Below are 23,306 nucleotides of genomic sequence, written 5' to 3'. Positions count from 1 at the left end.
GTGAGCGTTACTACTGAGTGTCATTTATTTGTTGCCAGATGTGACCTCTCTAACTTGTGTCTCTTGACTTTTGTCTGACCTCCCTTTTTAGGATTAATAACGTTATTTTAGCCAAACCTCTGGATCTGTTTGCATCAATGTTTCATGTCATGTCAAAATGAAGCACATTATGAGTCTACTTTCACCATTCAGAATAAAGCTACCTGTTTGGATTAGCGCTCAAGACATAATTTAAGGAATTCATCTGTTAGAATAGTTCATATCGTGATACACAGAATAGGTCATTACTGTGTTGTTAGAGAGTTTAATGTAGTCTACATCTACAGTCGATGGTCTTCCCCTTAACACAGGAGTACAGTGCCTCACTGACTCCTGACTCCCACTCACATTACGCTTCCTCTTCCTACGTAATGTTTGGTAACAGGACGTAGCTTTTGGTCCTGTTAGTCATGTGTTCTGAGTAAAAAAATGACCACCTCCTTAAAGCCATACATACATTTAAACATCAGATTATATATTATATGTATTTTTAGTTTTTTAAACCGGTTAAAAGCTGATGTAAAAATAAAAACCAGTGTCTTGTCTCTCTTGGCGACTGTGTGCCTCCATCTTCACCAGATGTATTTGGCTCCTCCCAGATAGCTTACTAAAACATTCCAGCCCACCTCTGGGAATCTGCTGCCTCCCCAGTACACTCTCACTCAACTCAAGGAGCTAAAGAAACTGAGCTGACACAAAATGAGAGGACTTGTTGTCTTGGTCTTGGTTACTTTGCCCTGCTTTGCCACCGCCCAGCACCAAGCACTGATTGACTACTTGGAGCGAAGGCTGCTCGCTATTGAGGTAAGACTCCTTTTACCTCCCTGCCGAGCCCTGCGCTCCTCAGTCCCTCTGAGAGGAAACTTCCAGGGACTGGGCAAAGGCAATGGAATGCAGATGTGGGCAAATCCTGGGGAAAATGCTGGAAAATACAGCTCACTGAAATATATAGGGAGTATGAGCTTCTTGTTCTGTTCTTATATTGTGGTTTTGTTTATATGAAAATATTAATGTTCTGGGTTAAAGTCATTTGAACATACTTCACTAGAAGTATTTTATTAATCCCTCTATAATATATTAACAGAACTTTCTCAAAATATTTTGTATCCACATCCCATAGTTGTTTTTCTCTGTAGTGTGCTGTCAGACTTTACTGATCACCTGTAGAGAGACATTGTCCTCCTCCACAGCGAGGTCAAAGGTGAGGATCTGCTACAGAGCGTGCCGCTAGGAATTAGTGTTTCGCTAAAAAGTTTGAGCAGGGTGGAAACATGCCACGTGTGGGCTGAACCTGGCTGTTTGAAGGATGAGTGTCCTACTTATTATGTCCTTCTGTCCCGGTCTATTTACTGAGCCTGAAAATAACATAAAATTATGGCCTTCTCAAAGCTTTCTAGAAGTGCAGTCATAGTTCCTGTAAAACAGACATCATGTATTGCTCACATTACACATTACATTACTGAAGTATAAACGGATGAAAGGGGAACAATAGTGACCACTTCAACTTCAACTAATTTGTGTCTCCTTCTTTAAAAACAGGACCGGATCTCTCTGTGGCATGAACAGACCGCCCGCTACGCCTCCGAGCTGCGGGCTCTGAAGCAACAGATGGTTTCCCAGCTGGAGACCCTGGATAAAGAGAAAGAGACATTGAGAATGAATCTGGACGGTGTGGGGACGAGGGTGGATCGGGTGGAGCGTGAGCTGGACTACCTGGAGACTCAGAACGGAGCTCAGCCGTGTGTGGATGTGGACGACAAGCTGATAGAGCAGCAGGTGACGCTGGTGAAGGAGAAGCAGAAGGCCAAGTATTCAAAGCTCTCAGGTGAGATATGATGTGCTTGAACTGCACTATTATAACCTGTTTATCAGAATAACCACCGTGTTTTATTGAGGATGAACCTGAAAATACTTTGTCTGACCAACAACTAAGACTCAACATACTCAATCGAGAATACATTTAAATGGAGAAAAGCAAGCAAATCCTCAGGTTTGTAATAATGTAACAGTTATATTTTGATAGGCCACTTATCAACTACTTGAAGTGTATTAGTTGGGGATAATATTCCACACAAACACTTCACTGGTGAGTCAATGACTAGACAAAAGCCCATCCTCCACTTTGGCTTCGTTGATATGTAGACTGACTAACTTGTCTCTTAGAATTACATTGTTTTGCACACATAACTTTTCAAAAGTCCCCAAAAGTGTTTTCTGTCACCTGTGTGAGGTACGGTGGCCCTGTAGTGAAAAACACAACAGCAAGACAGAAAACGCTTTTCACAACTATGTCCAACACGTACCTACAGTTTTTACACAGCCAAGACACAAAGCCCGGTACCTGAGCCACATTTATTGAAACCACTAACTCATACAAAAATATATTATTTTGAAGACTTAGAAGTTTTGAATTAAGTGTTTGCTTTTGCAACAGATTTAAGATGTTTTATATTTTGTATGTTTTTGTTTTTACGAGGACAATAGTTTAGAAACTGTGTATTACAGTTTGAGTCTAATCAAATATTGTTGTGAATTGTCTTTGGCTGTTGTGTTGTGCACTTTAGGGCCACCGTTGTGAGGCTGTTTAGCAGGTGAACAGGAAGTGGCAATGATCTTCAAGTCTTGACCGGAAATAACATATTCCCTAAAATGTTGACTGATATGATTAAATGATAGTAAAACCGAAACATTGTTAACATATCTGTGACACCTGTCATGTCTCTCCTGTTCAGACTGCAGCGACATGATCTCCAGCATAAAAGCCATGAAGATCTTGAAGCGAGTCGGAGGGCCAAAGGGCATGTGGACCAAAGACACCAGCAGAGGCTCTGGGAAGGTCTACATTTTTAACGGGACAGATGAAGACACCATCCATGAGTTTGCCTCTGTGCAAGACTTCTCCCGCTCGCTGGGCGTTACTCTGTCCAAGAACGTAAAGCTGCCGTCCGCCTGGAGGGGAACAGGACACGTTGTCTTCAACAATTACGTGTATTATATAACTCAGGCTGAAGAGATAACGATGGTTAAATTTGACATGAAGAACAGCTCTGTGGCAGACAGCACAGTGTTCCCAGTGCAGGACCATGTCCCAGTCTACGGCCTGACCCCAGAGACGGTGATGGACCTGGCTGTGGACGAGGAAGGCCTGTGGGCCATTTATGCCACGCGGCAGAACGAGAGGTACATCTCTCTGGCAAAAATGGACGCCACCACGCTGGACATCGAGCAAATGTGGGACACAAACTGTCCGAGAGAGAACGCGGAGGCGGCTTTTGTCATCTGTGGCACTTTGTATGTAGTGTACAACACCAAGCAGCCCGGTCGCTCACGTGTCCAGTGTGTGTTTGACGTCAATGGTATGGTGACCGACGAAGACGCACCACTGATTTACTTCCCAAAGCGTTACGGATCGCACTCCAGTCTGAAGTACAACCCGCAGGAGCAGCTTCTCTATGCCTGGGATGATGGCTACCAGATCCTGTACAAGCTTATCATGAAGAAGAAACTAGAGATTTAAACTAAATAACTACCCAAACCCCCTTAAAGTACCATACCAGTGTTTTTTTTTACAAGTTGTGGCTCCTTAACTACAAAACACGTGTACTAAATATTACTGCTGAGCATTAAATGCATGCGTTAGGATTTAAGATTTTTGAACGTGCCCCTTGAAACTTACTTAATACAGTGACCGTCAAGTTAATTTTAGTTATTTTGACCTGACAGTTAAAGTCCAGACTAATTTGAAAAGCCTTAACAATTACAGATCTTTTTGTTTATGTGTGCACTGTGACATCTGAAGATAGTTTCAAGAGTCTGCAACTTGATTTTAAAACAATGCGAAAATGACAACGAAGGCTAGAAAAACAAAGTCAATACTGTCAAAAGTCCAAACACTCCGTATGCAACATGATCAGAACTGATGTGAAGTATTCGTAATTTGTAGTGAATCAACTAAACATGCAATATCACTGGTATGGGGTTTAAGTCTTAATCTCCAAACACCTAAAAAGGTTCAAAAGTGCTGGATCTGTATACTTTCATGCTTTCAGATGTGAATGTTTGACATATTTTCTCATTTTTAAAGGTATCATGTGATTTCAGTTTGTCATTGCTGCCAAACACTTATTTCTAATCAGAATGCACTTTGCTCAGTCATATCTGTGTCTACTGGTGTGTCGACTTGCCTGTGATCTTCTCTTTTGAATCACTCAAGCTTGTTTCTTTTTGTTCATGCTGCAAATATTATCATTTTAAATTGGTAGAATTTACCTGACTGCTCACTTTAATCTCACAATCCGTCCATCTTTTTATATTTTACATGTCATTTTGCCTTATGAATAACTTTTTAATACATCTTTGCTGGATGCATAAAAATATATACTGTACTGTCCTAATCAAAGTAAGTACTATGGTGTTGTCAGGTATAATGCTACCACAACAATGTTGCCACTATGGCAGGCAACCTCAGAGCTGCAATAAACATAACTTGGATGTTAGGATACGTGCATGAAACAGCTAGCTGGCTAGCGCTGTCACATTTCTCAGTGTATGCGTGGGATGAACTTTTCTCAGAAGTTGAGCACATACGTATTTTGTGGTTTTCATTTTTTTACCAGATGAAATCACAAAAAAAAGCACCACTTTTTCAACTATACATCTAATATAATGTAATTGTTTATTAATTTATATCTAAATATAACATATTGCTTTCCTACTGCTTGCTTATAATATGCAAATTTCCCCATTTTCATCTATGCTTTCTGCCTCTAATTATTGGTCATTTTGAAAAGAAAAAGGCAGAGTACATCTGTTAATGCAAGAAGTCTGTCATATACAGAAAAGAAGATACAAACATATTAAAGCCACTATGTGTGTAAGATTTAATCATTTTAGACTTTGGCACCCTCAGTGGTAGAATACTAAAAGACTGTGGCAGAAAGCAATACATTACTTTCTCTGTGATTTAGATTTGCTGTGCTGACTTTCTGTTGCTGTACGTTTTTTCTTGATTTCAATTTTGTTTCTTGAAGCTGACCTGCATGAACTGACATGACGTCTAATTACGGCGTGACTAATAAAAACTTATTTAGTTGTAGGTCTGTTTATATTTCATTGGAGCACCTAATTCGTTGTTTGGAGTCTTTTGTGCAGCTTTTTTCCATTTGCTTAGATAGTTTAAGAAATCCTGACTACTAGAGCAGAAAGAGTAGATTTCAAACTCTGAAATGAGTGTTTTAAATATCTAAGTTTGCCAAGAACGATAAATATTACACTTAAAACACTGAGGGTATGTATTACTTTGCATAATTTGACTGAGAATTAAAACATTAAGTTGTTACATCATCACTGGCATTAGCGGGTCGTCTCGGCTGCAGGAAATTACAACTGAACGGGTTAACTAAACCATTCCTCATTAATGTGGCGAGAAGCCAACCGTAGAGGTCGGTGTGTGAAGTTGTCCAGCAGCCAAAGATAAGTCAAGTGTAAGAGGAATTTGATTTAACAACGTGAGACGGCCTTTGACTCTGGTATTTGAGTCTCAAACTTGGAAATGTTTCCCTTTAATGCAGAACAGAAGAAAGCATCACTCACTCAAACCGTTCCAGACCCTCCAAATGAACCACCTGAAGTGCAGCCTTAAGACAAAAAATCATCCTCACACAAATAAACAGCAACAGTTGTTTAGACAAGTTTATTTTTGCAAACTGTAAATAAACAATATCCATAAAAAAGGTTCATTACATTTGAATAAAATCTAGAGTCAGAAAAATGCAACAGCATATTGAATTCTGTAAAAATCTGAATTTCAACAGGGAACGTTTGTATATCACAACGGTATGTACAAAGCTGAGAACTTCTGTTTGGTAAAAAAAAATCCTGCCAGCAAACCTCAACGACCGATAAACATTTCTGTGTCAAACAACCAAAAGGTGCTGTTATGAAAGAGGTAAAGAATTAAACTGCAAGAAAATTGACCTCAAAGAACACGATCGTGGTCTCGCGTTCTTTTAGCACAAACTGTGGCGCGACGACCGACACTCACATCTTTCATTCAGCCGCTGCTCAGTCTCACAAAGCATGACATCTGTTATTTGCACTATCCCACAAACCTACTCACTCATATTTAATTCTAACTACTTGACTATTTGAATTTGGACGCCTTAAAGCCAACGTATCATTTAAACTGGGGGAATATAACGGCAGACAACTAGATTGAGTCTACCCGACCTGCACTCTTAACTCCCAATCACAAATTGACATTTACATCAAAAATGGCAGTCGCACAGAAATATATGCAGAATAATTACGTTGAAAATTACAGTTTAAACGTTCAGAACTATTATAACATCGCTGCTGGAAAAAAAAACAGCGAAACTCTCAGGACGTCTATCGGCTAGAACGCTGGTTTTAGGTATTAACAAATATCCATTTAAGGATCCAACGTATCCTGTAGTGTCCACTTTTTCTGTCCATTCCAGTCGTGGATATGAGGCGTGGCGAGGAGATCCTCATTTATGCATTAAAATGGACCGATGACTCAGAGTCTCAGATGAGGGATTGGCATGGTGACGTCGCGGAAGTATCGATGTACGAGGGCGTTCTTGGCAGACAACCTTTTGTTTGGGTCATAATTCAGCATTTCCTGCAAGGACAAAAAAACAGAAATTGAGAAATATAGTCCAAAAAGAATAGTTCTCCATTATATTTATTCCACAGTTAAAAGTCACATATCCAGATTGTTTGTTTTATTTTAAAACAAACCTAAATATAATCAGTTTACTATTGTATATGATTATCAATTATTGGAATTTATGTTGATTTTCTATTAATGGATTAGTCAATGAATCAACTAATTGTAGCAGTTCTACTATAAAGGTTTAATATACCTGAATGGTGCTGTGGATTTTTATTTTTTTACTGTATTTTCCCCTTGTTTGCTTACAATGCAATTTCATATCCTTGATAGGACAAGTGACAAAATAAAAACTAAGACATAGCTGTGTACTTCTGCCACAGCTTGTAATGAACAGACTATATCCTGGGACACATGTGCCTGGTTTTGGTTACATCTAAGTGCAGTAGTTCCTGCTCTTTGACTCTTTTCACCAACTCTAACATATATCTCATCGTCATCTTTGGATCTCGCTGAATAACACACAAACATACACACAAGACCAACTTCCTTCTCAGAGGCCATTAATGCTAATTGAATTCATGAATTATTGACAAAGGTTCTCACTCCAAGCAGTTCTCTTCCATCCTCATCAAGAATCGGCACCACTTTGGATAAATCCTGCCGGGCCCACTTGGGGAAAGACGGTTTGTAGTCGGGCATTGATGTGACTCCCGGCCAGGCGGTCTCGTCGGGCGTCCCCAACGTTCGGAAGATTCGGAATAACTGATCAATCTCAGAGTCGCCGGGGAATAAGGCCCTCTTGGTGAGCTGTACAACAGTGGACAGTGAGGGGAGTCTGTTGGTTAGATGCGACGTTTGATCCGTGTGCATCATGTGCAGGCTTCATTCATTCACAGATATACGCGGATTGTAAAATATGAAACCGAGTGCAAAGTTACCATTTCAGCAAAGATGCACCCAAGACTCCAGATGTCGACAGCTGTGGAGTAGTATTTACAGCCCAGGAGGATTTCTGGTGCTCTGTACCAAAGTGTTACCACCTGAAAAAATATCACAGAAGCAGTTTGTATTTAGGAAAACATAATTTTCTCAGGAAGAAATTAACCCTGAATTAAATTGTGAGATGTTTTTCTCTTGACCATATCGCAATACTGAATTCACTTAAGAGGAAGCATGAAGGAGTGCATTTTGCTGCTGCGGTATGGTCATGAACATGCACTTTAGACCATATAACTAACGAACCATTTTCCTGAGGAAGCCTGTTGGGTGTGTGTGTGTGTGTACACGTTACCTCATGAGTGTATGTGCGGACAGGCACCCCGAAGGCTCTAGCTAGGCCAAAGTCAGCAAGCTTGATCTCCCCCTGAGCATTGATGAGGAGGTTCTGGGGCTTCAGGTCTCGATGAAGAACCCTGTGAGAGTGGCAGAAGGCCAGGCCTTGCAGCAGCTGGAAAAGGTAACTCTACAAAACACACACACACAAAAACACACACCCAGGTAAGTCACCTCCAGAGAATATTTACTCTTGATTTATTGGAGGAAGTGAGAAAGATCTGTTTTACCTTAACCAGAGGCAGCGGGATACCAGCAACTGTGAAGGAGTCCATGAACTTCTTCAGATCCTGATGAAGGAACTCAAAAACAAGGTAGAGCTTGTTCTCGGTGTGGATGACATCACGCAGTCTGAAACATGTTAACAGGCAGGTTGGCTTAAAAAAAACGGACAGAACCAAGTAAAACGAGAAGCTTGTAAACAGGATTTAGCTAAAAATCTGTAACATCAGGCACTTACTTGACGATATTTGGGTGACTGAGCTCTTTGAGAAGGGAAATCTCTCGGATGGCAGTGCTGGGAACACCTTCTGTTTCCCTGAAGGAAAAACACAGTAAATGATTATGTTACTGAAGCTTATTCACTTATCTCAAGTTATACTATTTTACTTCAATGTTATTTACTGCAGCTTGGTTATTACACAATATATGTGCTTGTTTCAATAAGATATTGGAATCCTTATATTCTACATTTTGTGTATATTCACCGGGCAAACCGTCAAAGGCAACTTAATACTGGCACTGCATGTATATATCACTGCCAGCTAACATATCAGCCAACAAAAGATAAGCAGAGGAAACACTGGGTGAAGTGATGCCACCTGCTGAAGCCCGGGACACCCTGCTCCTTGGCACAGCATGGGGGCAAATGAATATTGCAAACAATGAGCAACCTTTAAGGCCTACATAAAAGGAAGCATGTTGTAATGGCACAGTGCACCGACACAACAATCAGATCCACCGTTAAATATGCAATACGTATATATTTTTAATGGTTTTAAATATTTTTATATATATATATTTTTTTTTATTAATTATTTCTGGCTCGTGACCCCTTATAATGAAGCGATGGCTACTTGTGACCCTTCAATACGTATTAATGCCTAAGTGTGGACATAAATTATTGGACATGAAACTTCACTACAAAAAAATAGTCTTTTCTCCTCAATCAAAGTTAAGTAGCTGCAGTAAAATGTGTAGAATGTCATAAGTATTATGTGAGCAGTACGTGTAAAACAGGAGTCTGATGGGAGAGCAGCACACTTTGAAGCAACAGAGAGCGTTAGCTTGGTGATGAACCGACACTCATGAGTGAACTTACGTGTCCAGACGGATCTTCTTGAGAGCAACAGTTTCTCCGGTGACTTTGTTCTTCGCTTTGTAAACCACTCCATACGTCCCTTCTCCGATCTTTTCCACCTTCTGAAACGTATCCATTGCGCTTCTTCTTCCTTCAAGACAACAGTAGCAGGAGGTCTGGCGGTTGTTTAGCTCGTTAGCAGGACTCCCCTCTTTGTGTGTGAGCTAACGACTGCTCGGTGGCTACAGAGACAAACGTTGAGGAGCAGCATATAAAGAGCGGTCTCACCTCTCGGTTCTACCGGACCGGATACAGCCTGTGAGCAGCTGTCAACGGTACTCTGTTTTGTTTTTTAAGATCAGAGCGTGAACGCTGTATTGTGGGGTCAGGTCATTTACTGTCTCTGATAATGATGATCTCCGTAAGGATACGTATTAGTAGCTGCTTCTCAGCACTGAACCAACACAAGAGCATTTCCCGCGTTACTTTACAGTAGCGCTCGTTTTTGTGTTCACGACACACCGGCAGATGGTTCCAGGGGGGGTGGTGTTTTTTAAGCTCAAAGCCTCTTTCCTTTAGGAGTCGTTGTGAGGAACACTGGTGCCGACAAGTAAAGACAATGTTGTCATTGTTTTTAAAAATATATATACTGTCAGTTGAGTTTCAATTCTTGGTTCGTTGGTAGTCCAGATGCGGAGTCGTGTTATACCGGGAGAGGCACAAACTGCCAACAAGCAAACCTCACCGGTCAAACTGTGACAAGACGATGACGTTTTACGTCATCAACGTCACAGACGGAAGTGGCAGCAAATAAAAAAGCGGACTGTTGGTTTTTTGTTGACACAAAAGAGCAAAAGTACAAACTTCTTGTGCTGTACTACAAATAAAACAGGTAGATGAAATATATTTCAAGAACGGAAAAATACAATAAAATAGCAACATAAATATGTATACATATATTTATACCTGTGTATATACACACATATATATATATATATATATATATATATATATATATATATATATATATATATATATATATATATATAAACATATGTACTGTCTATATAAATATATATATATATATATGGAAAACAATAAATATATATATCGAAAATATATATATATAAATAAAAAGGTATTATTCAGTTTCATACATCAATTGGTCACACAATATATAGGTTAGACAAGCAGTTTTGTTTATTTTTGCATACTTTTTGCACCGTAACCATGCGGTCTGGTATGTTTCTGAATGTCAGATACTGTACTAAATGGCCCCATGTTTTCCTAGTGTTCTGAAAAGGACAGAATGAAGGACAAATACAATTTCTCCCTCTACTGGCAGTAGTGTAGCTGTGCACCCCCTCTCTGGAATTCGATCATGCGCCTTTGTAGAAGCCAGATAAAATAGAGTCATAGACATCAGCAGACATTTTGACTTGTCATTGCAGGAAAAGCACTGGAGAAATCCACACTATTCAAGATGTCTATGCTCCATCAATCATTACAACATGTTGCAGCAATTCACTGTTTTTTAAATGATCCTTGTGAAGAAGATCATTTCCACTTTGGTTTCACTCCCATCATGCGCAGTGGCTTTGTGTGCCTTCAAGGGACTGATTAACCAGTAATGTGACCACAGAGCTGCTGGGCCCCCTATGAAACCTCTTTGGGTAATGTGCATTAAAGGTCCCCAGTCAGAATCAAGCTGGCATGTCAGTAGGAAAATTACAGGTATAAATAATGAAATTAGGGCCTCCGGTTTCAGGGTCCTGGTATTGTGAAGGCTGGCTGGCTGATGGTCACACTGCCGTGGCTTTCTGGAATAGAGATAGCTTTTGCTAATGCTATTAGTAGCGCCTGTGCATTATGGCAAGTCAAAATGTGTGCCGTGAAAAAGACAAAGGAGTGGTCATGAGGCATTGGATGTCATCTGTTACTGCATGAAGAAACAGCCTCTGTTGGAGGCGCTCTTACCAGCACTGCACATGATCAAAGCCCAGAGGCCTGACGTGCATCCAACCAGCAGTTATGTGAAGTGACGACTATTTCTCTCATGTACAAGTGTATCCTATGACTGAAAGTGTTGCTTTGTGTTTGCAGAAGAATGCTGGTGTTTGTAGCAATGAGGAACTCAAACGACCGACAAAGAGAAGGAATTAGGATCATTGACAAAAATTAGGGAAATTTGTTTAAGTCTTGTGAATGCACCAAATGACTGCTGCCCGCTGTATTCGTTAACTTCATTTTCCTGTCTGGTTTGATCTAGTTCTAGCACTTCACAAACCAGATGGCCTTATTGCTATGGCTTTTGGCCTATAGTAAAACACAATTACTATTGTCTGTGAGTTATTGTTTAAACAGACAGAAGGTTTGTCAGTGTGTGTGACTGCAGGAGGAGGACAGGCTCTGTATTTGTATAATTTTTTTTATTTTTCCGATGACTTCAACAGTCTGAAATACAACTCTGTTAATTTTAGAAATTCTCTAAACCTCAGGAACAATGTTATCAAAACATTATACAATGGAGACTAATTAGAAGCTAACAGTCGATTATTCGTGGTATGTTAAGTCAGTAGCTCTGTGGGAAGGATTTATTTCCTCCTGAACTCTGCTGTTAGCACATGAGGGGTCACATGTAGTGCAGCCTGAGCAGGCATGAGATAGCATCAATGGGAAAACCACCAATTACGATAACACAGCCCACAATGCCTTTATCTTTAGAGTAAAAATGTTTATTTGTTATAGAAATATATTCCCCTTTTCTCAGTAAAATATAATTACATAATAATCTATTCTCTATTTAATTGTATTACATTCCTAAAATGTACACACAAATGTAGTTACAGAGATGAAACAAGTCCAAAGGAAACATGATACAAGCTATTACGCACCCATCGACTTTTTAACATTATTTTCGTCACCTTTTTATAACTTTACGTTCTCTTGTATACTGCGTTATTTTTCTTCAGATTCATTTTTTAAATCCATGTACAACATCTGGATATTAATGTATAGTATTATAGTGGAGGTCCTGACCAACAATGGTCAAGCCAGCCTCTTTTGTAGCAGCTATTTTCATATTATTAGATTTACAACATCTCTCTGCTTTACTGTAGAGTATTTCAAGGGTGGATTGCAGGCTCCAAATGTCCATTTTCAGGCTTTGTAGAACATGAACCCAGGCAATCAGATTAATAATTAATTGTGATGTATCAATGATATCTTGTTTCTGGATTCATTGACGTTGTTTCCCTTGTGTGACTTGAAAAGTCTTAATTTGGCTAAATGTGCATATTTGAAGTACGAATAGACGTGATACAAAGCTTTAGTATACAAGAATGTGCCTTTTGTGATTTTTAGTTTTTGAATTACTTCCAGAATCAATCAGCTCATTCCTCTAAATGTATTCTCGTCCTCATCTCAATGAAACTTTAAGTTATGTCTCATAAACTGAGCATGGGTGTGTCTGCGTTACTGCGAGCACAGATTCTTAGAGCTGCAGCAGCCTGAGGTGGACAGCAGGTTACAGAGAAATGGCTGTGGAAATAAAAGGATGCTATTGATTTGCTGCCCACACACTCCTCTTGTGACGCCCGTGCACACATAGCTCGGAGGTCATATGTCAAAATCAGGCATGACTAGAGCTTAGCTCACAGTTCTCACCACTCTGTCCGTCCTGAAGCAGGCATCACGTACACCATTTTCATTTATACTGTGCAGAAAGCATCCATTGATTTTCCAATAATGCGCTCAGAAAATATTGTCTTCCTTGAGGTATATTTGCCACTTTGTGTTCATTTGAATAATTTATGTGCACTATATCTACCCTTTGGAGGTTTATTTTATTAAGTTACTGTACAAGTTCATGAGCTTTGTTGGAGATATTGCATTTATTACTAGAAACTGTAAGAAAAAGTTTGGCGTAAATGTGAAAAAAACACATTAAGTAAAAGCATTTCTACCACAGATGGGCTAAAACATTTAATATAAAAGATAATAACAATGTCAAAAACTATGGTTAAACTCAACAATGTATTGTAAAAAACACCAACAGCTATCACAACAGTACTCATATCTGTTCTTACAAAGGGGGGTGGTGCCGGATTGAGACTCACAATGATGTCAGAGGTGAGAAGAAACCTTCTTAAAGAGAGTGGGAGGACATTTCTTAAGTCTCTTTGGGAGTTGTGTTTGGGTTCAGGACTGCCGGGTGAAGATCGGGGCTCAGAGAGCGGAGACAGACGACGAAATACAGGATGAGGACTCTGGAGCTGGTGCTGCTGGTTTTGACCTTTACATTTGCAACTGCGATAAGTGAGTACATTTTTTTTCCATCAGAAACCACTTCAAATCAAAGATTTATTTGAGTATTTTTTCACCAACATTGAAATTTCTGGTCTTATTTGACACTCTTACAAAAGATCCAAAGAAACCGATAAAGTGGAATTACCTTATTAGCACCATTCTTCTGTTATGTTTAAGGGAAACAATGTTTAAAAACTGATTTTAAATTATTTGTTTTAATAGAGTTTTTGCTGTGTGTGACATAACACCGTATACCAACACAGTTTAGCAACAGGGAAAGTGATTACTTGTCACTCTCTGTGACTGATGTAAATCAACACATTTCCTGTCAATTACACACTCAAATGTTAGTATTTCTTAGTTTGGACTACAAAGTGGACAGCAAATTGATTGAGCTGTCATTTCACGCTTATTTCATGGTAACCCACTCCACACTCTCTTAAAGAGAGTGAAGATATGCAAACTTTTACATGCCCCCTTATCTTATGCTGATGTGCATTCATGACTATATGTAGGCTCAAATATGTTTCAGGGTGTGTGATTCAGAATACTGTAAATAATAATGGTGTTTTCTTTTCAAACTTGTACAATTCAAAACTATTTGCCATGTTTTTGTTAGGGTATTTCATGCAAAAACTTTTTCACACGCGCACACACACACACACACACACACACACACACACACACACACACACAAACTGAGAAACCCAGTGAGTCAGTTGTGTGGGATCCCTCATTCCTCTCACTGGGATTACTGATGCTGCTGCTCAGCTGATAGTCACATGAAAGGGATTGAGGGGGATTGCAGGTCGTGTGACTCCCACCGCCAAGGACCCAGACACTCCTCTCCCCTCCTCACTAAAAACACGGACCTGCTCTCGTTTACATAAGCATTTCTATCATTATGTTCAAAGCCTTCTTGATTATAATAGAGAAGTTGTGCCTCTTTTAAAAAGCCTACATAACTTTAACTCTACTGAAATAAGTAGTTAATGGTACACAACCATTGAGCTGACACCAAAAAATAAATAAATATAATTTTGACTACAATAACAAAGAAAATTGAAATACATTTTTGCAGGTGCCGCTCAGGTAATAAATACAATAAAATAGCCTTTTATTCTATTTTCTTATTGATTTTGTAGGAGAATAGCATAAATTGCAAGATCAATAGCTTCTTTTCCTGAAATGTGTTTGTGATATTTCTTCCAGAGCCTAGAAGTCAGTTCACACGTTACCGCTCATGGAACTCGCGGATGTATCCGGTGTGGAAAGATGGAGACCCAAGATTCAGGAACTGCTGGTCTGGTGAGGCCAAATTTCCTTATTTCTCAAAACAGAAATGTTACAATATTCTGTCTGCCAGTCTATATTAACATTATAAATCTTTTTTTCCAGGTGGTAATGTGACTTTTGATCTGAAAAACGACGCACCCACATTGACAGGAGCAAGAGCAACCTTCAATGTTAATCTTAACTTCCCACCAAACCAGACGACGCTCTCTGATGGGCAGGTGGTCTGGGCGCAGAACTGCACCATCAATGGTAAGAAAGCCTTTCCACTGAGGGCAGGTACTGCAGGTTCACTTTTCATCCATGCTCAAACCACATAGCTGATCATTTTATCACAGATTTGAATACAAAATTATCTTCATTTCAAGTTTTTGATGCTGTTTTCTAAAGAAAAAATATTGTCTTCAGACTTTCCTTATCAAGAAATAAGAAGAAAAAATGTTTTTAATTAGATAATGTATATTATCATGACAGCACAAAAGACAATGAACTCTTATTGTATTTCACCTGTGTTGCTTCATATTGATAGTGATATAATGTATATGATCCAATGTCTGTTATTGCTATTGATGTATGTTTGACCGATGCCCGATGACTTTTTCAGGACAACAGTACCAGGAGGGCCAGGCTGTGTATCCTGACCAGGACACCCAGTCAACTGGAGTTTTCCCCGACGGTACACCGTTCACCAGGAGCCAAGGAGACAAGAAACCCCACTACGTGTTTGTGTGGAAGGCATGGGGTAAAGATATTTAATTCTGTAATATTTCATCTGTTAAAAACCTGGGCTGCTCCTTAGCTATACTGCAATAGGACATCCAAACCTTCTAAATGCAGCTATGACTACATTACATTAACTTGTAAAACCTCCATAGAGATAAAGAACAGACCATAAAGGGGCTGTAAAACAATACAGGGGAAGTTTCTCCTCCAGGCAGTGCAGCCCCAGGCCGTATCACAAACAAAGCCCTTTTAGTAAACAGAAGATTGTTGTTGGTTTATGTCTTCCTTAAAAACGGTTAAACTTTATAACCATAACTGTAGCATCTCATGTAGCCTACAATATGATGAAAGTGACACCTTGAGTGTCTCCAAAATGTGTGAACTCAATTAAATTTAGCTGTGATTACCAGACCACTCTAAATAATTACAATGTTGCTCTATTCCAGGGCGTTACTGGCAGGTGGCAGACGGACCATCCTCTTCCCTCTCTATCGGTACAGACAACATCCCCCTGGGCTCCTACAACATGGAGGTTGTTATCTATCACTGCCGTGGCAAAGACAAGTTCGTTCCTCTCGGCTATGCCTCCACAGTTTTCGCCATCACAGGTGACCTATCAAACAATTTCTCACCTAACTTGAGAAAAAAATGATGTGGTTATTTCTTTACAATCCTCATCTTAAAGGTCTACATCTTTTACTCCGTCCTCAGACCAGGTTCCCTTCACCATATCACTTGCCCAAGTCAATGATGTAAACCAGGACGACCAGAACTTCATCCAGAACCGAGCCATTGCTTTCAACGTCAAGCTCCATGATCCCAGCCAGTATCTCAACAGTGTCGACGTCAGCTTCAGCTGGGACTTTGGGGACAGCACTGGCACTCTGATCTCCAGAGACCTCGCCGTCACACACACATACCTCGCAGTCGGGACCTTCAAACCTCAGGTGGTTCTGATGGCAAGCATCCCCAACGGCTGCGGAAACCCCCCTGCTGGTTAGAATTTAAACACATTTTATCTTTTAGATCTCTCCTATAAGAAGTCTGAACAACATTTTGCTCAGTTGTTTTATTTAACTGAAACTTTTATTTCAGTTGTTCCTATGGATGCCTCTGCTGCTCCAGCAGTAGTTGTGATGGCATCCACCCCTGCCGCTGTCCCAGCAGCACCAGCCGAGGGAGGAGATGTAATTGCCCTGGACGTTCCTGCTTCTGACGCCACTCCACTCGCTGTTTCTGTGCAGCCAGCTGATGCAGAGGATGGAGAAGCAGTCATTGATACTGACACGGATGCAGTAGAGGTTGCCTCAGTAGCACCTGCAGGAGTTGACGCCGCTGTTGTTACAGAGGAACAAGATCCCGCCAACACTGCTGTTGAAGCAGATGTTGCCGATGCAGCAGCAGTTGAGGTGGCCACTGCTGCCCGAGTTGCAGTTGAAGAGCCAGCAGATGCTGATACAGCTGCTGCAGATGCTGATACAGCTGCTGCAGATGCTGTTGTTGCAGATGCTGATACGGTTGCTGCAGATGCTGATCCAGCTGCTGAAGATGTTGCTGCAGCTGCTACAGATGCTGATCCAGCTGCTGAAGATGTTGCTGCAGCTGTTACAGATGCTGATACAGTTGTTGCAGATGAAACGGCAGTGGTTACAGATGCAACTGAAGAAAATGCGCCTGTTATTGATGCTGCTGCTTCAGTTGCACCTGTTGCAGAGGGAGAAGAAACGGCAGTTGAGGCCGCTGTCACTGCTGCTCCAGCAGCAGAAGTAGCTGTAGAGCAAGAAGCTGACGTTGTGGCTGCTGAGGCTGCTGAGGCTACGGCTGATGATGCTACTACAGAGGTTGTCCAAGCTGAAACAGAAGCCCCTGCTGATAACGTTGTGGCCCCCGCTGCCACTGAGACCACAGCTGTAGAAGAGGCAGCACCAGCTGATGATACCGAGGCTGAAGTTGCAGCTACTGTGGCTCCTGCAGGTGAGTATTTACAGTAAACTAAATTCAGTATACAATTTATTTTAACAAAAGAAGTTTGACAAAATTTCACTTATTTTTTCAGAGCAACCAGAAGCCGTTGTAGCAGAGGTGGAAACAGATCCAGCACAGGTCGCCCTTGTTTTGGCTAAAAGACAAGCACCAGAGCTACCAGCTGACTGCATGGTCTACCGTTATGGCTCAGTCGCCACCTCTGTAGATGTTGTCCGTAAGTCAATACAGTTTTTGTAACTATGGGAGTTTAAACCTAAACCGATGTTAATCTGCTATAATAAAAACTGTATGATTTGATAGTGGTATAATCTCTCTTTCTACCTTTCAACCCTGCAGAGGGTATTGAAAGTGTGGAGATTGTACAGGTGTCCAACGTCATAGCGATGGCAACTGAGTTGGTCCAGAATGCTGTGGACCTCACCATTACCTGTCAGGGAAGGTGAGCATCAACATCAGCATCATCAACTCAGCGTCAAGAGGTTTACTTACTGTTCAGCTAGACAAAAACGATCCTCTAGTTAGACACAGAAACTGTGATTTATGATGTCTTATTATGTATTATGTTTATGAAAATAACATATACAGTTGTGGTTGTTCTCCTTGTATCTACATCTCTTCATTCTTATGATCCTTCTTTCAGTCTGCCAAATGAGGTCTGCACAGTTGTTTCAGATGCTGACTGTATCACGCCAATAGAAACTGTCTGTAGTGCAGCTACACCCTCTCCAGACTGTCAAATTATCCTCCGTCAGTTCTTCAATGACTCTGGAGTATTTTGCATCAATGTCTCCTTGACCAATGATGTCAGTCTTGCTGTGGCAAGTGCAAGAGTCAGTGTAACAGTAGGTGGGTGAAAGAAAAATTACATAAGGACCACTAAAGTACTCAATCTATAGATTATTCTCTCATCTGTGTGATGTGTTTCAATTTCAGCCTCCGGTGGTTCTCCAGGTGGAACAGCAGCCACAGTCCTGGGGGTTATGGTTCTCGCCTGTGTTGTCTGTTGTATTGGTTTGATGTACAGGTGAATACCTTATTTATCAACTTTTCATTTATGAATTTAATTTGGGGCCAAAAAATAAATACAACAATGTATACATGCAGTTGTTTAGCAGGTAATATGTACCCTGGTTTCCATCTTAGTTTAACACGTTAACATGCTAACATTCACCAATAAGCACTGGACAAAAAGTTAAACCGAGTGATACTTTTGCAGGTATTAAACCAAATTATTGGACAAATTGAAATTTTATCCCAATGATGGAATCACCAAAGTATTTACAGCTCATACTGATAGGAACATGAATGTCTGTTCAAAATGTAAAAGAACTACCTTCCTCCCATTTTACAGTTTTTATTACTTGTTTACTTTGTATGATTTTGTTGTTGATAGAGATTTGGGCTTTTATTTCATGCCATATGAACTCTTAACACTGTTTTGTGTCTGCAAGCAGGCGGTTCAAGCAGTACCAGCCACTAAGAGAAGACCATGGTGACGGTAATGGAGGCAGCTCGGCGGTGACATCAGTGCCTTTGTTGTTGTGGAACTTGCTGAGCCGACAGTCACCAGGAGAGAGTCGACCACTGCTTCAGGGGAGGATTGTTTGAATATCATCATCAGCTCATGCACTCAACATTTACAGCATCTGTTAAAACATTGACTTTATACACATAATGCAATATTATAACTCCTGCTCAATGTATTAAACCAGAACTAATTAAATGAACCAGCCCTGTGTACAGCATGTGCAAAAATAGAAAGGAATCAAGTGTGGAACAAAGAAGTGTCACAAGAATGTTGAAACATTTGTAGGGGAAAGTGATATTTATTTTGACCTACATATTTTGTATTAATTAGTACTGGTAGTTTATAGAAGCCATAACTTAGTTTCTTATTTGTGGCCTACCTAGAGTAAACCAATTGGAAAAGCATTGTTAACACATTCCAATTCATTCTTTTTACAAAGTAATTTAAATCACTTACATCACAGAATGTTATCCTGTTTGCTACCCTGAAATGAATAAAGTGTTTATTATCATCATGTGTTTGCTTTTCCCCATTTATTTTGTTTTCCACTGCATGTGATATTCACAGGCGTTTGTGTCCTGAATGAATGATAATATAATGAGTAGTAATCACAAATGCAAACATTTGGTACATTTACTCAATAATAAGGTCAATACAAGGCGATCCATGGCAGGATCAATAAGAAATTGATTAATCGAGTAACCAACACAACATGTTTAATTTATATATTTAAATATCGTATTTTATGAATCTTCTTTTTGTTATTACAGCTCTGATCAATTATTTCACATTAAGGTATTGTTGCACTGCCCCAAGTAGCCAAAAAGTAATAAAACAAATACAAGATAACTACAGTAAAAATCCTACAGATCATTACCACTAAACACCCATCAGTGCTAACCTGCTGCAACGACTTTATGTTTAAAGAAAAGCATAGATGAATAACACTGTGAAATGGGCTCTAGAACACATCCCATGTTTACATTGAGCCACAGATTAGATACAAGAACATTTCGACAAAACAGAACAGCTTATAGATTCTGTCTTAGAAATAATATAAAGTAGAATATTCTTTAAACAACAAAGATGCCTTGTTTAGTAAAATATGCATGTTATAAACGTTTTACATGTGGTTGCAGGAACACTGCAGCTGGGTGCGTTAGAAAACTACTACCATCCTGTCTCTCTCTGTTCAATTAAAATGATTTATCAAGATGTTGTAGGCTACCTTCATGCACTGAGTTGACGAAGAGCTGCTGATCGTAACATGCACATCGTATGACACACTGCAGTGCAGGAAAAAAGGCTGACGTCAATGCAGCAAAATCTTTAATGGAAGAAGGCACATGGCCTGGCCTGTGCGGTAAAAAGAAGATGTGGGGTGATAGGGAAGGAAAGCAAAAGATGACTCTTGATAAAACCTGGTTTGCTTTTGTGAAGTGAAGGTGTGAAGTGACAGAAGGCTGTTGCATTATGTCTTAATGACTGATTTTACTGAATTTAAAATGCAGTCTATTGTATTACTGCACTAGAGTGGGAATCTATAATGCAGTAAAACATGAGACGCAATAGATACATACTGTGCACCTTTCTCAACAAAACGATATGGGATATCAGGAAGAATCTTGTATTGTGTGGTTTCACTCATGCATGCGCCATAATGTCCTTTCTCTGTCTGTGTCTCTTTACTTACATGAACATGTAGACTTGTGTAACACTGCAGTGCTCCATTACAGTAATTACACAAACACAGCCATTAATCATCCTCCACCGTTAACGTGTCCCTGGGTCACATGTACAAAGTGTGGTCCAGCCATCTCCGTTCTTTCCGGACGTGCGCTGCACTGCAGCCAAGACAAAACCCCACAGCTCTGCTGGAAGGCCATCATTTTTCACATGATGATCTCTATCTTGGACCTGGCAGTCCTCCCGGATCTTACCAGGCCTGCAGCTTTTAATAGGTCAAAGCATCCTCACAAACTTGTCACAGTTCAGCCAGTTGAAGCTCCAGAAATTGGCTTCTCTTTTCCAGATAACCAGACCAGAAGTGTTGAGTCCTCTCTGGACAGTGAGCCTGGAGAGGAGTCAGTGGGGTGACACCACACAAGCAGCTTCACAGCTCAGATTGATTTGAACAATTCTTTATTGCTCACTACTCCCTAGCAACGGATGTTAAAAGGGATGCAATTTCCTTCATCTGCTCTCTCCATTGCAGAAACCATCACAGTCAAGGATGTTTTGATGAGTCTACAGCCCACATTCAGCATCATTTCTACACATTTTACCATCCTAATAGTAAAGTGTCCGATTTGAGTTAAAACATTTAACAACTCATTTATTTCTTCTTAATGAGGTACTCAAAAAAGAAATCTAGCATGTGAACCATTATTACATTAATCACTTGACTGTTTGGAGGAGTTTATTTCTATATAAAACTAGTTGATGGAAATTCTTTACAAATACAGAACTACATTTGTTTTGTATTCTCGGTTTATAAGAAAGCTGCAATATGCAACTTGCACTCCAAGTTGCCACAGTCCATAACTGATTATATTCATAATGAATACTCCCAAGTGGATTCATAACCATACCGTAACACTAGTTTATTTGCACCATCTATATGTAACCTTAATCATACTATAATCAAAATGTGCAAGAATGGTAGAAAGCTAGTTTACTTTTGGTAAAACAGACAAACATTGTCATTTAAAGTAATCCAGAGTGTTTGCAAATGTGGTCAATATGGATGTTCTTGCCTAGCAATTGTGTTTGGATATTATCGCTACGATTCGCCAACGTTTGACTAATTTTCTCATCAGAGGCCACACCCTAGACATCGTGAACATAGCATCATAGCACAATATTTCATTCACTTTTATCCTGAAAGCTAAATGCCTGGTTAGGTTTGAGATAATGCACACATACTGTGAGTTCAATAAGCGGATCAGATATATTCTATCCTGTCACTGTCGAAGCTGCATGATTGGATTTATGGGCCCTTCGGGATTTCTCAGAGAACCAGAAGGATCAATCGCCAATGGTAACATCTGGTTGATGGTTAGAATTAGTGATACAGCCCAGTTCAAAACCATTTCAATGTCTGTGTGTTTGCATGTGCACTTGTGTGGCTGACATACACACCCTGGAGCAGGATCAGGGGAAAGAATAGAAAGTGAGATATGCCCTGAGCAGACAGAGGGGGAGGGAGAGAGAGGAGAGAGTTACTGACCATAGAGCTGGTTGATTAGATTACAGAGCTAAGACTAACATGGGCCGTTTATTACACAGAGAGCCAGACCTCTGCAGTAACTGCCATGCAGACCTAGAGAGAGAGAAATCAAGTGTGTAAGTGTGTGTTTGTGAATGACAGACTGAAGAAGAGATAACTATACTTGTACTACAGTGTACTCCAGATGCTCCATCAGGAAGAGGAAACCCAAAGTTAAATTTAATCAGAAAAAGTAGTGAGTGCAGGTCAAAAGAAAGGCTGCTGGTTGATGTGTAACAGTGTGTACATGTGTTTGAAAAAGAAACAAATATGACTCAATATATTATAGTTGGTTGTGCAGACACAAGAGAGCATAAATGGACAGGATTAAGGTACCAAGCATCACAGGGAGGGGACACAAAGAGAAGAAAGTGCCACACCCAGTCGCCACAGAGCATGCTCAGAACTGCGTCAACTTTATATGAGAGTGGGAGCCTGTCTGCAGTCCTCAATTAAAATGGCTATAGAGCTCTCTCACACACACACACACAAAGATGTGAAGGTGCAGCCTTAAAGACATCATTAACGTAACATTTTTAGCCAACATTTGAAGCTTTTGTACATACATGAAAATGTACAAACAACAGTGAAAAGTATGAAATAGTGTTCATGGATCTTGCTGCATGCTTGACAAATAGTACTCACATCTCTACAGAGAAAGAAACTATCTAATACACTATTACTGCAATGGATTTATAGCACTTTTTGTACCTGATAAAGATAGGTTATAATGTCAAGAGCAAAATATATTTACAGGTAAAGGTGCTATAAAGTTGTATGTTTGATGTTGAGCAACAATAACATCATTACCAAATGTTGACTGAGCGTAAATGATTGCTTTCAATTGTCCTGATTCAGACTCTACCTGCAAAACCCCCATTGTTCACCACAA

At 40.1% G+C, this 23,306-nt stretch overlaps 3 protein-coding genes across 3 annotated transcripts; 2 read left to right on the top strand and 1 right to left on the bottom strand.

Moving 5' to 3' along the window:
• Positions 1-618: 618 nt before the first annotated feature.
• olfml3b (olfactomedin-like 3b) lies at positions 619-5,075 on the top strand (the record flags this gene model as incomplete). Its single annotated transcript, XM_079156859.1, is given in 5 exon segments — positions 619-639; positions 643-729; positions 733-843; positions 1,579-1,864; positions 2,772-5,075. Coding segments are annotated over 5 exon segments (1,290 nt in total). The 3' UTR covers positions 3,557-5,075.
• Positions 5,076-5,783: 708 nt separating this feature from the next.
• On the bottom strand, positions 5,784-9,734 carry cdk2 (cyclin dependent kinase 2). Its single transcript, XM_079186156.1, has 7 exons — positions 9,330-9,734; positions 8,469-8,546; positions 8,239-8,359; positions 7,968-8,138; positions 7,615-7,716; positions 7,280-7,483; positions 5,784-6,682 (listed from the first exon to the last, which is right to left on the bottom strand). The coding sequence occupies exons 1-7, from the start codon at positions 9,443-9,445 to the stop codon at positions 6,578-6,580; spliced, it is 897 nt and encodes a 298-aa protein (XP_079042282.1). The 5' UTR covers positions 9,446-9,734; the 3' UTR covers positions 5,784-6,577.
• A 3,833-nt stretch (positions 9,735-13,567) lies between these two features.
• On the top strand, positions 13,568-19,640 carry pmela (premelanosome protein a; the record flags this gene model as incomplete). Its single annotated transcript, XM_079156790.1, has 12 exons — positions 13,568-13,625; positions 14,829-14,924; positions 15,015-15,161; positions 15,514-15,651; positions 16,079-16,240; positions 16,344-16,628; positions 16,728-17,606; positions 17,689-17,832; positions 17,955-18,057; positions 18,259-18,464; positions 18,552-18,642; positions 19,073-19,640. 12 exons carry the CDS (start codon positions 13,568-13,570, stop codon positions 19,224-19,226), a joined length of 2,463 nt encoding a protein of 820 aa, XP_079012916.1. The 3' UTR covers positions 19,227-19,640.
• Between the last annotated feature and the right edge of the window lie 3,666 nt (positions 19,641-23,306).

Source organism: Pholis gunnellus (assembly GCF_910591455.1).
Source record: "Pholis gunnellus genome assembly, chromosome: 3".
Taxonomy (NCBI): Eukaryota; Metazoa; Chordata; class Actinopteri; order Perciformes; family Pholidae; genus Pholis; species Pholis gunnellus.
This window is presented reverse-complemented; position numbering and strand designations above follow the sequence as displayed.

Excerpts from the sequence above, each read along its gene's own strand:
- cdk2 (XM_079186156.1), bottom strand. The coding sequence starts at position 9,445 with ATGGATACGTTTCAGAAGGTGGAAAAGATCGGAGAAGGGACGTATGGA. Across the intron at positions 8,547-9,329 it reads AAGAAGATCCGTCTGGACAC|GGAAACAGAAGGTGTTCCCA; the intron begins GTAAGTTCACTC and ends TTTTTCCTTCAG. Across the intron at positions 7,484-7,614 it reads GGTGCATCTTTGCTGAAATG|CTCACCAAGAGGGCCTTATT; the intron begins GTAACTTTGCAC and ends ACTGTTGTACAG.